General features: G+C 50.0%; 5 protein-coding genes across 5 annotated transcripts; 2 read left to right on the plus strand and 3 right to left on the minus strand.

Moving 5' to 3' along the window:
- Positions 1–588: 588 nt before the first annotated feature.
- On the plus strand, positions 589–1128 carry CkaCkLH20_00600 (uncharacterized protein; the record flags this gene model as incomplete). The annotated part of the gene is made up of 2 exons (XM_038883320.1): positions 589–653; positions 714–1128. The coding sequence occupies 2 exons, from the start codon at positions 589–591 to the stop codon at positions 1126–1128; spliced, it is 480 nt and encodes a 159-aa protein (XP_038750915.1).
- A 442-nt stretch (positions 1129–1570) lies between these two features.
- Positions 1571–3502, minus strand: CkaCkLH20_00601 (TPR domain-containing protein; the record flags this gene model as incomplete). The annotated part of the gene is made up of 1 exon (XM_038883321.1): positions 1571–3502. One exon carries the CDS (start codon positions 3500–3502, stop codon positions 1571–1573), a length of 1932 nt encoding a protein of 643 aa, XP_038750916.1.
- Positions 3503–6023: 2521 nt separating this feature from the next.
- Positions 6024–7608, plus strand: CkaCkLH20_00602 (C6 transcription factor; the record flags this gene model as incomplete). Its single annotated transcript, XM_038883322.1, has 2 exons — positions 6024–6405; positions 6491–7608. The coding sequence occupies 2 exons, from the start codon at positions 6024–6026 to the stop codon at positions 7606–7608; spliced, it is 1500 nt and encodes a 499-aa protein (XP_038750917.1).
- A 4564-nt stretch (positions 7609–12172) lies between these two features.
- CkaCkLH20_00603 (LysM domain-containing protein) lies at positions 12173–13345 on the minus strand (the record flags this gene model as incomplete). The annotated part of the gene is made up of 2 exons (XM_038883323.1): positions 12173–13066; positions 13133–13345. 2 exons carry the CDS (start codon positions 13343–13345, stop codon positions 12173–12175), a joined length of 1107 nt encoding a protein of 368 aa, XP_038750918.1.
- Positions 13346–14501: 1156 nt separating this feature from the next.
- CkaCkLH20_00604 (uncharacterized protein) lies at positions 14502–15659 on the minus strand (the record flags this gene model as incomplete). The annotated part of the gene is made up of 1 exon (XM_038883324.1): positions 14502–15659. One exon carries the CDS (start codon positions 15657–15659, stop codon positions 14502–14504), a length of 1158 nt encoding a protein of 385 aa, XP_038750919.1.
- Between the last annotated feature and the right edge of the window lie 285 nt (positions 15660–15944).

The raw sequence follows: 15944 nt of genomic DNA on the forward strand, positions 1-15944 counted from the left end.
GTAACTCGCCACACTCATCTCGGCGGAAAACCTTTAAGCGATAATGCGAGCGAGTCAGTAGGCGCGCCCCTACCCGCACCCGTACGACGGACGTCGCGATGACAGGCTGCGGAACTTCAGGCCCCTTTTGAGAGATTCTTTCGACAAGGGCTCATCCCGGGACATAGCCGCGAGTTTAATTGCTTGGCATGAGTGATGGGGCCCCCTGTATCCATGCCGTCGCTCTCGCGTGCCTGTGCCTTCCTATTAGACTTTCTTGGGTTCGCCCTGGTGGTGTCATCTGGATTGTCAGTCTTTGGACGTCGCGGCCTATCATGGGGGTGCATTACGGGATAGCAACCAGGGCATTCCCGCGCGGCTGGTCGTGCGGATGATGTTCCTGGATGGACCGGTTTGGATGCGACTCTCGAGTAAGCCTACTTAAATGCTTGCGGCGGCCGGTCATTGCCCCGAGAATGACACATGTGCGTGTGCTTTTATCCGTCTCTCGTTCACGTTCTGAGCTTAAAGCTTGTTTTGACCAGCCTCAGTTTGAGTATAATATCTTGACAACTTTTGTTTGCTTATATACATACATACGCCGCCAAAATGGTCAACGCCACCGACATCTTCGCCGTCTTGGCGGGAACTTACACCCTTCTGAACACATCCGCGTAAGTCATCGCTGCGACCCTTTTCGACCAGCAACATGAACTCACAATCACCCTTTCCAGTACCAACAATGGCGTTCCAGTTGAAGATCGCGTCTACGGCTCCAACCCCGTCGGAATCCTGACGTACAGCAAGTCCGGCTGGATGTCCGCCACGATCACATCAACAGACCCCGAAGACCGCCCCGAAGGCCTCACATTCCCCTACGAACTCAACCAAACAGATGCCGACTGGGCGCAGGTCGGAAGACACTCCATCGGATACGCCGGCAAACTGCAGCTCAGCGACTTGATCCCCGCGACCGCCACCTCTGGCCAGGTCATCCACGGACCTTTGACGGTTGCGAACATCCCGTCAATGGTCGGAACCGAAGCCAGGCGGAACTACACTCTCTTCGAAGACGGAAAGATTCTGCTTATTGCCTCGCAAAGAGACGGTGGCAACCGAGGTGAACTGTGGTGGAGGAGGCTGGATTGAGTGTTCCAAAGCAGCAAACCTTCAGTTGTTCTTCTTGTATCATATCTTCCAGGAGTTCGGCGTCTTAGACGAGCCATTGTCGCACATATACAATCACGAAGTCTATAATTAAACCAGATGAATTACTACTCAGTTCACACACGCACGAACGAGAGGACCATATCATGGAGGTCCTGTCCCGAGATATCTCGGTGTTGGGTCACAGGGGGCTGCTCCTGGCGTTACTAAGGTTGTTGTTCCTGTTGTTCCTGTTGCTTCTAGAGTATTTACTGAATACGACAGAATAATGATTCCGCCTATTCTTGACGTTTCGTCAATGCCCAGCTGTTGTCGCATCACTAGACATCACGGAAAGGCCTCGGCTTGACAAGCACGAAGTCATAGGCTCAGTAGACTTCGTTGGCATGAAGTAACAGACTTGGATTTTCTATGCTATCGTTCTCTATTGGTTCGCTCTCGCAAGCCATTCTCTGATACCCTGCGATGCCGGACGAGACAGACCCTCATACTTCTTGCCGCCATAGGTCTCGTCGATCGAGTTCGCAAGACGCTGCGCCTTGAGAACGTTGAGGCGCTTCGCGCCCGACCAGTGAACTTTGCTGAGGAAGTCATTCGCCTCAGCCACCAACTCGTTCCTCTTCTTCCTCGTCGCAGGCTCGTCAGTCTTCTCAGCCGCACAGAGGGCACAGTCGCACTCGAAGCCCCAGGTAGTCATCAGAGCAGCCTTCCTCGTCTCGTAGTCGCTAGACTCGTCGTACATGTGGAAGATCTCCTCGCCCTTGGAGATCTTGCGGAGGGCGCGGACAACCATGAGGTCGCCGACGAATTCTCTCTTGGCGTTGGGAACGCAGGAGTGGTTGATGTAGGCGGCGCGGACCCAGAGACCCGTGCTCGGCTTTGGCACACCTCCCAGATGCTGGTCGTCCGCGCCGAACGCGTTGCGGCAGACGATGTCGTGTATCCTGAAGACGTCGACGACTGGGCCCTCATCGGTCTTGACGAGGCCCTTGCCGTCTCCACGGTAATCGCCCCAGAGATCAACAACACCCTCGATGCGCGAGGGGTTGTTCAGAAGTCGTTGAACGATAGACTTTGTCAAACCGATCGGCGACACCCTGATCTTCTTGTCCCGGACGTCGTATGTCATTCCGGTCAGAGCCTCGCTCTCGTGGCCCCAAACAACAGACGATGCCTTCTCAATCATGATGATCTTCCCAGACGGGATATCGCGGGTAGCGAAGAGACCACGGCCCCGACCCTTGCTGTCCTTGACCTCGGTGTCGCCGTTGTAGGTAGCTGCGTCAGCTCGTGATGAGGATCGTGATAGGCCAGCTCTGATCTTGTTGAGGTCGTGAGTTCCCTCGGTTTGCTCCTTCAGACGCACGGTCAATCTCCTCAGGTTGGCTTTCGCGCCCTTGTCTTCAGGCGCAAGTTCCAGTTGCTTCTCAAAGAAGCCCTTGGCCTGCTGGTACTCTCCAAGGTTGTATGCTCCAGTACCAGCGCGGAAATAGGCCTTGCTATCAAGCTCCTTCGACCTGTCGTCATCCTTTTCAATAAGAGAAGCCTTAGCATCGGTGATGGCCTCGTCCCATCGGCTCAGAAGAAGGTTGACGTGAGCGCGGTTGCGGTAGATATCTCGGGCCAAATCTGCTGCCTTCGCAAGGTCCTTTTGAGCGAACTCTAGACCTTGGGTATACCGTGCATGAGCCAACCCCAGCTTCTTTTTCGTGAGAGCCTCATTGCCCAAATCCTTGCACTTCTTCGCCATGACCTCGGGCTCCTTCTTGTCGGCACCTGGGGCCGGATCCGTCCTAGGAACAAGGTCTGAAGGATGATCGATCCTAATCGTTGCCTCACCTTCTTCAGTCAAGGTGAAGAAAGGTTCCTTAATCTCGAAAACGGTAGCAGACTCCAGCAGCTCTCCTCCGTGCATGGTCTTGTGGAGGCAAACCTCCAATCTTTCCGTCTCTTTTGCTTCTTCATCCTGAACCATGGTCCACGACCGGGCCGCATGTGTGACTACTGGGGCCGCACGCTTGATGGTGAGTCTCCGACCCTTATGATGAGTTTCCATCTTGAGGTCAGCGAACCCCATTGGTTCCAGGTCTCGAAGAGAGGCTGTGGATGGCAGGTATGCCTGTCCGACACCGAGAGCAGGCAGCGTATCCTCACTGCCCGACCCTGTCATGTTGCCCATATCCTGCATGAGGGATGCGCCTGTCGCCTGGCTGATGGCGCCATGAGCATCTCTAAACTCTCGGGCCTGACCAACAATGCCGGCACGCTTGTCTACATTGTCCTGGACGGTTTTTCGGATGCGCTCCGCCTCCTGCTCAGTCAGGTGGACTGTGTTGGTGTTGTTGCGGGATGCCATGGTGACTCGTGAGTCAAGTCCGTAGATGCCTGCCGTGAAAAGACTAATTCGGCAAAAGCCGGAGATGTAGAATATTGGTAACAAATAGCAACTCCTTACGAGGAGATACTAGGGTGTGTGCATTCAATGAGACTAGAACCGTACCGGCTGCCGTTGTGCAGTAAGATATCGCCGTCGCGGGGTTCGAACTGCCCCTCACTGAAAAAAAAACCTCGACTCAGCGTCTGAAATATTTTCCTAACAAAAAACGTGGTGCCTGCGACTCGGTTCCCACCATGTCGTCATGCCGATGTATACCGTGTTCGCGCCGCACGGTAATTCTGTAGAAGCAAGTAGATGTAATCTTCAGTCTCTCACATCCATTCCACAAAACAGTTGTTCTTGGGGATAATGAAGCGAATCTGAAATTGATTAAGGTAAGTCTTGAAACTTGACCGTCGCACGAACCCCAAGAGTGCTGTTCAGAAGCCTACTGATGTACTGTGTTTGAAAGTAGAGTCGACGGCTGATTGTGACTGTGTACAACAGTAGTCCAGTCCGGTCATTCTGAAATCCACAGATTATCAGGTCTGGAAGACATGATTGGTTGAGATTACTGATAGAAGATTAGATTGACGAATCAACATCTACCAGATTTAAAATACAACATGAAAGCTATCACTCAGGGCCTGCCTCAGACTGTGACCTGAGGCGACATACCAATTGTAAATGATGCAGCCGAATTGAGCATTTCAGTCATATGCTGATGGCTTCTAGTTTACCTCTGTTGTATTGTGTGTGTTGGTGAAGTAAGGGCCGATGGCTCGTTCACACCGGAGTGCCCACACCACCGGTACTGTTCATGTTACTAACCCCATTCTCATGCTTTGCCTGCACTTGTGTTACAAGCAAAATTTAAACAATATTGAATTGTCGTCGTGGGCTCTTCTCAGCGTAAGTTCTTGTCATTGAATGATTTGGTTCAAGTATTCTTTTCTCTTGCGGTTACACTCGAAACCTAACTTTGGTCATGACTAAGCATTCTGAATCGCTCGGGAGTACCTCATTAAGACTAGCGCGTAGTCTCGGCATCCCCATCTGGTAGTTCCGAGGCTCCCGCCCAGTATTAGTTGAAGGCAACGAGCTGAATAGAGAGAGGGATGGAAGCAGAATATGAAGCCCTAGCCCGTGGGATGGGCTGAGAACAAAAAGGAGTGTTACTTGGATAACCGTTAACTTGGATTGTTGAAGGTTGTTCAGACGGAATAGATCGTGCGCCGATGTCTTCAAATAATCACGATTGCTTCCTCAGACTCCGGGATGGGTACGTAATAGAGCACGAATTGCTACTAATGCCAACGGCACAACGTCTTATTTCTGTTCAATTACCCAGTACTCTGATAATGCTGGCAAGCGAAAGCATGCGTAAATGTCGCAGACTAGAATCTGACACGTGATTGACACCTCTTCAACGTCGGGTGACATTTCGACCCCACCAAATCCCAATTTCCGCCTCAGACTCTCCCAGCAAGACACAAGCCCAAACTCCAGCATCTTCGCACACCATCGCCGACAAACCGCAAAATGCAGCATTATGGCGGATATCAAATTATCGGCTGACGGGAATGTGCAATCTCCCCGGAAAGCCAAAGCACCGACCTTCCGCGTTTCCACGATCAATGACTTCAGTTCTAGCAGTCGTAACGAACGAATCCGACGAAGAAGCGGACTGCCTTCCACGGCATGCCAAACCTGCCGCTCGCGAAAGGTGAAGTGCGATATTGCATCCAACAGTCTGAAATCTCACGGCGACGAGACACGATCTGGCCTTCCGCGTTGCCAGGCCTGCCAACTTGCCGACATTGACTGTCGGTGGGATACGGTTGACAAAAGAAAGCGACGGAAGGCGAGGAATGACGAAGGTCGCCCACAGACTCACCAGAGTCACAATCCAGAAGTACTGGGGGGAATCATACCCGCAGGAGCCGAACGACCAGAGCCTGTATCGGATGGTCAAGATAACAGCTCAAACTCGCATCAAATTGATGTTAGTTTGAACAGTCCCCAAAGATGTTTCGACGTGGATGCAACGGCTGCCTCAAATCTAGATGGCGCCGCGACTGTCACAGATCGGCAACACTCGAGTCACCAGCACTCCGATGTTGTTGGGCTTCCGGAGTTACACCCGACCGTGCCATCAAGAGAAGTGTTCGCTCTCGAGGGGATGGACTGGTCTGAAATTCAAGATTTCGTGCTCGATTTTGAGGGGATGGACAACGTCAGCAACATAAACTGGGACAGCATCCTCGAAGAAGGGCAGCTAGAGAGCAGTACCGAAACGCCAATGACCCCTTCCAAGTCAATTCGTCTGCGGCTTTATCGTCGATTTGGCCCGACCGCTGTTCTGCCCGGGTTGAGAACACTCTCTATCGCCGTCAATATGCGTCAGGAAAGCCACGATGTAGACTCTGACAAAGGGAGCCCTCATGGAATGTCAACTCCGAACTCTCGAAGAACAGGCTCAGCAAAAGGGTCAACAGCAATGCGCCAAGGTGCATTACCAGATGACTCGCCATACGATCTATCCATGGACGCACTACGCCGAGTAACCGATGTCTTCTTTAATCGTTTGGCCGGCCACTTCCCGTTCATAAACGAACACATCCTTCATGGCCATGTCCGGTCTGGGCAGTGCTCCAGCTTTCTTATCAACTCTGTGGTGGCTGTGACCTTGCGTTTCTGCCCCTTTGAAGTGTTTTCAGGAGGCGTCGAGACGGTGAATGAGAGCCCATGGCGCAACGGAGCCTACTTCCTGAAACGAGCAAAGGAACAACTCATGTCTTTGCTGGCCATACCCACCACAGATGTGGTATCCGGAATCTTGATCCTAGCTTGGGCCGAGTTTGGCGACAACAACGAAGCAGGTATGTGTTCACTTCGGTATTCAGACGAACAGACCCTGCCGAAAAGGCACCCCTAGAAACGGAAATACTAACTTACTCATTGTAGGACTGTGGATGCTGTCTGGGATGGCTATCCGTATGGCACAGGATATGGGGCTTCATAGAACTCCCGAGCAAGAGAACAACCCGACTGTCGCATTCTGGGATCGTTCTCCGCTCAGCCCAGATGGGAAGGGACTTCTAAGCGACGAAATGTCCAAGATACATCAAGCAAAGTCCAAGTTGTTGTTGTTCTGGGCGGTCTTTGCTCTGGATGTCTCGGTTTCCTTGCTTACTGGTCGACCGCCAACTCCGAAGCGCTCCGAAGTTGATGTTCCCATACCAACAGCCCAAGATTTGAAAGCTACACAGCTCGATTTCACAGAATCTGTGTCGATGAAGAATATGATCTTCCCAGAGGTTGCTAGATTCATGCTGTCTTTCTCGGAAGCGGTTGAACTTCTGAACCAGACATGGCCCGAAGACCACGATGGTGGAGGCGGCTCACGTGAATCTACCAAAAGAGCACGACTTTCGAAGGTCAGGGACAACATCATGAACCAATACCACTCCCTCAGTTCGGAGTTAACATTCACCATCGAGAACTACAAAAGGGCTGCAACAGATAAGCAGGCAGGTTTGTTCTTGATGCTTCACGTCTACTTTTACGCCTTTACAATACTTCTGTCTCAGGCAGAAATGAGAGATGAGACACTGCACTCATCCGCCGATGCTTATGGTGGAATTCAGCAACCACAGGCTGCTCTGTTAGCCTGTCAAAAGATTGTACAGATTTTGAACACTGCCGAACTTATCGACGACACCGGTTATCTGTCTACGCCATTCATCAATCAGGGCTTGTTCATCGCGGCATCAACCATTCTGGAAGAGCAACATTTGAAGCAAGCGAGTTCAGTCGACAGACCGAACAACTTTCTCTCTCTGGTCAGCAGCTCCGATGTCGACTACCTGTGCCGAAAGCTGAAAGAGATGTCGCACTTCTTTAAGGGTGTTGGAGGAACCTTGGCGGCGATTGAGCGGAAGAAACGCGAAATGCTGCTCAAGATAAATCAAGACAACCACGCAAATGAAGATGAGGAGTCTGATGACGAGAAGAATGAGGTAGTTCAGCTCAGCGATGGGGGCATAGTGAACAGATACTCGATACCTGAGGGGAGAAGCTAGCTGCTAGGGTTTACCTGCTAGATCATTAAATATGCCATTGGTTTGGCGTAGTCTAGGAAAATCGAGCTTATTAGTATTACGTAGAAAGACCATCTATATCCGAGAAGGAACTAGGCCATGTACAGCTTGCCCTTTTTAGTAATTCCGAGCTGATGAACTCTGAGCATGATCCTATGCATAAAGCCATGCAAAAGATTTGCAGCCTTGAGCTTTCGAATGATGACCGGAGTGATACGAGATTTTCGTCTGTTCCTATTGACCGTAAGACTCATCGATTCGCCAACTTTCCCTAGCGGTGCTGAGAGCATCTACCGTCATGAATTCTCAACATCACCAAGACGACCCTGAAAAAAGGGTCAGTTTCGCAGCCATCCTATTCGATCTCGATGGTACAATCGTTGACACTACGTCGGCCATCGTTCAACACTGGCATCGGTGCATCACCCTTGCGACCGATTTTACCCAAGCCCAGCCCACTAACTTCATGCCAGAATCGGGGCGGAAGTGGGTGTCCCAGCCGACACGACTTTGAAGACTTCTCATGGTAGACGCACCATCGACACGCTGAAGCTTGTTGCTCCTGAAAAGGCCAATTGGGATTGTGAGTCGATTTGTAACCTTGATGATCAACCATCAGTCACCGCCCGTCCTAATTTTGAAGTAAATTAAGTCTGACCTCTTGTCCCAGATGTCCGAGAGGTTGAGGTAAAGTTGCCCGACATGTATGGGCATATGGCCCAAGAGATACCAGGCGCCCGAAACTTTCTCGAAAGCGTGGCGCAGCTGCCTAATCCATGGGCCATCGTCACGTCGGCCACCGAACCACTTGCCCACAGGTGGTTCTCTCTTCTGTCTCTCCCAGTGCCGGATCACCTTGTCACGGCCGAGTCTGTGGAGAATGGCAAACCGGACCCCTCTTGTTACCGACTGGGCCTTGAAAGACTTCAGCTTTCCCGCAGAGCATCAGAAACACTAGTCGTCGAGGACAGCCCTGCGGGCATAATTGCAGCCAAGGAAGCGGGATGCAAGGTTCTCGCTCTTCTGACTACGCACACTGAAGATCAAATTTTGGCGGCTGGACCTGATTGGATTGTAGCAGACTTGAGAGCTGTGCGTGTGGTCGGGGGCGAGGGGGGAAACGTGGTTATTTCCATCTCGCATGGCAAGTAGTAAGTCTAGCCATGGTGCTGAGACGACCTTGTAAAGCATAGAAATAATCTTGCGCAAACCTTAGTTCTTACCCTCTGAGGGATTACTATATAAATACGAAGAAACCTTTAGAGTACGGTGACAAGCAAACTGAATGTTGCCATTCAGGGTTCCATGAAGTCTTCTCGCTTCCTATGCCCGTCATTCTGTTGAATGCTTACCCGCTTCTGCAAATGCGCCATGACACTCATTTGTTGATCCGATAACAATCCAAAATTCTGGATATTGGCTTGTAACCTTTGCGGCCCATATATCTTTGCATCATGCTCTCAACAATCGACTAAACGGCTTCAATTGAATCTACGATGGTACGTATATGAAAGAGGACGTTTCCGTGGCTAGATATGGCGAACTAATGGGAGCCATAGAAGAAGGGTCGCTGCGTTGAATCTCGAGCGTCGAGAATTGGGTTTGTGAATAAGTGAAACCAATATTCATCGACACCTCAAGGCTGAGAGCTGATGTCCGGAGACTTCTGGTTCTCATCAGGAAAAAACACAACCAGCGGTCCCTTATAGTCGCGAAGGTCTTCCACGAAGGTGAACCATGGTTTGTGCTTGAGTTCGTCCCAGATTTCCATAGGTACTCTGAAAGTGATTCTGCCAGGTCTTGGCGTGGGGTTTGTAGTGAAGGGATCGGACCTGCGGCGGTTTCGGTCCACAAGTAGCCAATCTCCGAGTTGCCAAATCAAGTCGTCGTGAATGTCGCGAAGACATACTTGGGCGTAGACGCCAATACTAGTATTCCCGATTGAGTAATCAATGTTGCACTTGGCATTTGCTTTGCGTAGTAATATTTCGAATTCACTGGTCGTGATAGGCCTAGCAGGGCTTGCTGATGTCGTTGCCATGATAGCGGCTACCTCGTTTGATCTTGTAGGAGGACTGGTGACCATGCGATTGGTAAGGTAGTGAGGGGTGATAGATGGCGCAAGATGGTGGGTGTAACAAGTTTATAAAGGCACTGGTCTTCGAGAGTGTGTGAAGATGATGGTACTGCCTCCAGTATTTATATTTGCCGAAATGTAAAGCGAGGATCGCAATGGCACCGTTTTAAGTTTTACAGAAATAGGGAACGCCTGAAGAAGACATCACAGTTTGGGTCTGGGGCGGAACTGTCTTGCGTTAAGTTTATGGAACTGAACTGGCTGACTCCGATATGGTGCACCCTAGGATGCCGAGTCCCGCATGTACGGCTTTCCAGAGAAGAAACAGACCTAATTGCATCAAGCGAAAACTTATTGATATGAGGCTAAAAGGGTTGTGCGTTGTGTTGTGCCGCTCAATGTCGCTGACATCAAGGTCTAAGCCACGCCCACCTGATGTCAAGGACACAGAACACTTAATCATTGTTTAGGCAAACTTTTCCGTATCTCTAAGAACCTGAATCTCTTTTTATTCCATGCATTGGAATTGATTAGCTAGCGGTCTGCATGTGACCGAAGGTAACACCATTCCACCAGAGTCGGTGGCTATCACATGATACTGTCGTCTGCGGTTTCTTTTTTCAAGGATTTCTGGGAAGTTTGAGGGTCTGTATATGACATCAACTCTCTTCATTAGAAGTATCTTAAGGCCAAATTCTAATACGCTGCTGGTATTGGGGCGTAATATTGAAAGTCTCAGTGATTTTGCACTATTTTAAGAATTTCCTACCGCAGGCTGGCTCATACTGCACAAGCATAGATATCGGATCAAATTCAAGCATCCACTTTGAACTGTCTAAGAGTTTGAAGATCTATCATGCGCATATAAGTGTATAGCTGCCCGAAATCCACTGGTCTAGTTACATTTGAAAAGCTGTTATACATGTATATTATTTCATTGCGAGATAGCATGGGCTAAAGTGCTAATATTGTGATAAATATATAGTGTAACGTTGTATCAAGAAACAGACACAAATTCCATTCAGAGCCCTGCACAAGTTCATCTTCATAGATCTATACTATTTCATGCCTACATTGGAGTGCTTCATTCCAAACTCAAGAGAAATTGATAGCCAAAGACGTGCGTGCACGATTCGAACAAGCAACATGAAATTCAATGGGACGGAAATGTGGTTACTGATTTGCAACTACCGTAATGATGGGTTCAATGTTTAAGTGACCGAGCTTTCAGAAGTCCGTTGCCTAATGCCAGACCAAAACTTCCTCCCCCTGTGGTGCCGAGATGAAGCCCGAGCTGATGCGGTTCTCTATGTCTGAATGATCCACCCAGATGTATGAGGCGCTGAACCTTTAAGGGCAACCGCCGAAAGGTCCCTTGGAGGGGTCAAAGACACAACCCTGACGAGCTTGAAGCTCAGGTTCAGCCTGAGTGTCGGAGGGAGCCGCAAGGGCCAAAGTAACTACAATGAGAGCCATCGTCAGTATGGTTGAGCCCACTTTCCTGTTGAACATGACGTACCGAAAAGGGCCAAAACTTGGAAGAACTTCATTTTGATGGGGAGGTTGGAGGTATATCTCGGAAAAGGTGTTGCTGAGTGTGATGATGAAGAATGAGAAGTGTTCAGAAGAAACTACGAGTCGGCATCTTTATAGATCGCAGGCCGGGTAAAAGGTTGAGGACCCCGAGATGGATTGCTATCTTTGCTATCTCATCCACGAATCTCAGCTTGACGGTCACGTATACTAAACACGCAGATCGATTACTGAATCATGCGGCGAATGCTTTCCCATGCAGCCCTTTGATTGAGTCAACCCCACAATGCTCGGGTATTCAGATCTGATTAGATGAGATAAGTAACTACAACGGCAACTATCGGGCAGCGAGATATGAATGGAGTTACACGTCCGTTCATAATACCACACCAGACGTCATGTGCCAAGTTTGACCGACAATCCAGGAGCGTGTGGAGTCATTCATTTGCGCCGATTGATATCCCGTGCGGCTGGTAGCCCGCGCGTGCTCCATGTTTCGCGGCATCGAAAATTAGCCGGAAGTTTACTCGCATTCTACGTACTGGTAGAATGGCCGCATAAATAACCGCAAGTCCGTGAGAACATTAAATGAGCACACCGCATGTGCAATCCTTGGAAACATGAAACCAGACATAGATTCAATTCATGAGGTTGAACCTGAACCAAGGTCATACTTGAGTAAACCCACTGCGATAGCAAGACGCCGTTCCATCCAATGCCTAACGGTCCATCCAGTGTAGTCTTAGTCGAAACATCTTTTCACAGGATACAAGTGTCCAAGTGAATCGTAAGGCCACCTCAATTTGCTCCATTAACTGAAGAAGTCCGGAAGTGTTCACATGGGACTACTTTCATATAAGCGCAACGGCTAACTGTGCACACGAAACAAGTACATGATTGGTCATTCTGCCCCTTCCGTGTCGTTGAATGCTGCGGCTAAACACCAACGCAGACATAAGTCTTTGCCCACATGCTCCTACAATCTGAACCAACACCGGTGTTCCACTTGACAAAGTCGGCGAGGGTGATCTTATTGTAGCTAATAATTTGATCGCAGGTGTTTCCCTCGGATACGTAGTGGAATTTCTTGCAGTTTGTGACCATGCCGGGTTGGGTCGGTTGGGGCGTCTGTATACCATTGCCAGCAGAAGTAGTTGTAGTTGGCTTCGTCGTTGTCGGTGAGCCTCCCATGACACCCACACAGACATTGACTTGAGCCCACATGCCGGAGCAATCACTGTTCACAGATGGGTTCCACTTGAAGAGATCGGCAAGGGAAATCCCATTTGTAGTGAGGACCTGACTACAGCTGGTGCCAGAAGCCACAAAGTAGAACTTGTTGCAGTTGGAAACCATGCTTGGCTGAGTTGGTTGAGGAGTGACGATACCGTTGCCGGCGGTCGTGGTTGTAGTTGGCTTAGCCGTGGTTGTGACTGCGCCGCCGCCGCCGCCAATGACGCCGACGCAGACGTTGACCAGAGCCCACATCCCGGAGCAATCACTCTTCACAGAAGGATTCCACTTGAAGAGATCGGCGATTGTGATTCCGTTGGCACTTAGCACTTGGCTACAGCCTGTTCCTTCCTCTACAAAGTAAAACTTGTTGCAGTTGTCCACCATGCTTGGCTGGGTGGGCAAGGGGGTTGAGATCCCGTTGCCGGTAAGGGTGGTGGTAGTAGTGGTGATGGGCTTCGTTGTGCTGGTGGCAAGTGTAGTTGATGTGACTGTTGTAGTCCCAGGCTGAGGCTCTGGTTCCGGCTCTCCCCAAGCCTCGATGCAGTATGAGTGCTCTGCCTCAAACCCTGAGCAAGAGGCTCCGATGGAGGGGTTCTATGATGCCGACGTTAGTCAGTTGCGTTGCGTATGAATAGAATTATAGCGAAAGGTTATACACACCCATCGCCTAAAATCCTCCAGAGTGATGAAATTGTCGCTTAGGACCCGAGCGCAGGCTTGAGTTCCTTCATTGTCATACCACCACGAGCAGTAAGGGGTCGTATTGGGGTCGGAGGGGTACTTAGGCTCAGCATCGCGGAATGCGGCCTTGAGAGCATTCACTTGGAAGGCCGAGGCGGCAACCAAGATAAGGCTGTACCTTAGAATCGACATGACTAGCGCGACGGAAAGTGAGGCAAAAGACGAAAATGATACAGTATGCGCCTAAGGAATCTCAACCATTCAGAAGCGTGAGCTTGGAGATAGACGGTATCACTAGAATCCTCGGATGCTTTGCATCTAGTTATACACATTCACTCCTTGATCTTCGACTACTGTTCTCCCTTGCCACTATCGCGGTACCATAAGCTCGAGAGCTTCCATGCAGCCTCTGGTTGTCCACATGCAGGATTCCACCCGCTCCGGGCGAGCCCCGACACGCGGGGACAAGGTCACTGAGATGAGGCGCGGCCTGACGGGCCGGGATATCTCAATGTCCTTACCGAGAGCTGATGTGTGTGCTACGAAAGAAATAATATCAACGTTGCATTGAAAAACAGATTTAATAGGAAAGTGCCGCAGGGTTGCACTTGAAGGATTTCATAAAGTCAATAGTTGCTGACTTGCATTACTAGGCAAACATCTGCTGACAACCATTCTATCACAAGAAGAATTGCCTGAGAATGAGCACTTGGGATCTAGATTTTCGGTCTTTTCTGGCAAGGTCGCGGAGAATTCTAACCGGCGTCACCGACCTTCACATTGCTGAAATGGGGAAAGGAAATGCTGTCTCCTCGGACTCACGCATGGCAGTCACAGCCTAATGCAGGGGCCGTTCGACTGGACTTTAGCCATCCAATAGGGATGCTCGCATTTCTCGACAAAAATAGACGGGCAGAACTACATTTTCCCCCCTTGTGTTCACATGATGATGATGCAGTCGCTTGCTGTGGATGGAATTCGAATTTGCCGTGTCGTGTTGCATGATCCTTCTTTTCCATGCCGAAAGCTGTGTCTGTGTTGCGTCGTATGCATAGAACTATTTCCACGGTAACTCGTGAGGCCAACCTTAGTCTTAATATCATGAATCAGATCGAATGGCTCCCGCATGTTGACCGATTTTTTTGGCTGTGATACCCTGCCTCTGGGACAAAAATCTTCTCCGCGTCACAATTGTCGACGAAATAAGCTGATGATCAGAACTTCAACTTGACTAATGAATGTGAATCAATTTTCATAACTCAATAAATTAGTTCTCGAATAACTCAGAATGAAACTGCCACCTAGGTAATACAAGGACGGCCTAAAGTGACTGTGCCATTTTCAAGCTCTAGAACCGAAACCGCTTAGGATCCGCTGGAACATCGTACCCGCATCCTCCTTCTCCAAAATCAACACTGCCGCCGGTTTGCTTGGCCATTGCTTTCCTCAGAACCGTCTGCTGCTTTCTTACATCTTCGTGGGTTTTGGCCTCATTGCCGCCCCAAGTGACGTCCTTGTCCCCAAATGTCCCTTTCTGACCCCATTGCTTGGCCAGTGCCTTCAACCTTTCCTTGTATGTTGGGAAATTTGCATTCTTTCCCACCTTATTCTTGAGTTCTTTGACAGTGGCTTTCACGTCGAGTTTTGTCACCTCCTTATCTTTGAAGAGCTCTGATTTATCTCCTCCTTTGATGCCATTCTCCTTGTCTCCCACTGTGGTTGTCACAGAGATGAACCACTTCTTCGATAGAATGGGTGTCTTGTTCTTCTCCTTGTCAAACTTCAGAAGGTCGTCACGTGCTCCTTCCAATTTGAACTTCTCGGCCTCCAACGCTCGTCCCATTGATGCTTCGCGGAGAGATTCGTCCATGATCTCGAAGAAAGGCTTAGCGCGGGTTGAGTCTTGCTTGTGTAGCTCGTAGCCACGCTGGCCAACAATCTTGAGCAAGTTGTCGAACATGAAGTAGTCGTCATTTGCCGGTCTTCCCTTCCCTTTGTTCAGACCTCCGAGAATCTTGTCCAGATTGAAGCCAGCGAAGGTGAACTTGTCCGTGCTGAGAGCCTTGGGGTCGTCAGCAGGCTTGAGCTTTCTACCGTCATCAGGCTCGAAGACGGCAAGTTTCTCAACGTCCTTGAGACTGGGCATCCATGAGTCGCCGATGCGGCTGGCGAGGTCCTTCATGGGATAGTTCGAGTTTCCGTTCTGGGTGGCACGAATAAACGAATGCCAGTTGAGGCCGTATTTGCCTTCGCGGCCGTCGGGATAGTCTGTGTCCACAGAAGTGTCCTTGAGATCACGGCCCAGCTTCCAGGGCTTCTCGCTATCAGGATCTTTTGGATCCCACGTTCCATCTGCGATGGCTTTTGCGGCGCTGATTTCGACATCCATCCTGTAAACAGCGTATAGATATCGCGCTTCAACGCCACGAACTTGCCATCCCGCCTCAACCAACCTGAAAGTGAAGCTGACGAGGAAAAGAAACAAAGATTTGACAGTGAGACGCATGGCTTCAGAATTGCCTGATAATCTGTAAAACGAACGAATTGTTAAGGAAGTGGCGAAAGGGGGCAGTCTGTAAGAGTTGAAAGCCAGTGCAGCTGATTTATTCCATGATGGAGACTGGTATTAGTCTAGCCAAGGTCATGTATGCTTGCCAAGCCCCCCAGATTCTTTCTCTCTGACAACCTTTCTCACGTGGCTGAAGAACTGTCCTCGTTTGGATGTAATAGCCGTTACATCCGTTGTTGCTGCAGAGGCAAGGTTGGGGATCCATGGCGCCTGAGTCTGAGC

This window comes from Colletotrichum karsti (genome assembly GCF_011947395.1).
Source record: "Colletotrichum karsti strain CkLH20 chromosome Unknown Scaffold2, whole genome shotgun sequence".
In the NCBI taxonomy this organism is placed as follows: domain Eukaryota; kingdom Fungi; phylum Ascomycota; class Sordariomycetes; order Glomerellales; family Glomerellaceae; genus Colletotrichum; species Colletotrichum karsti.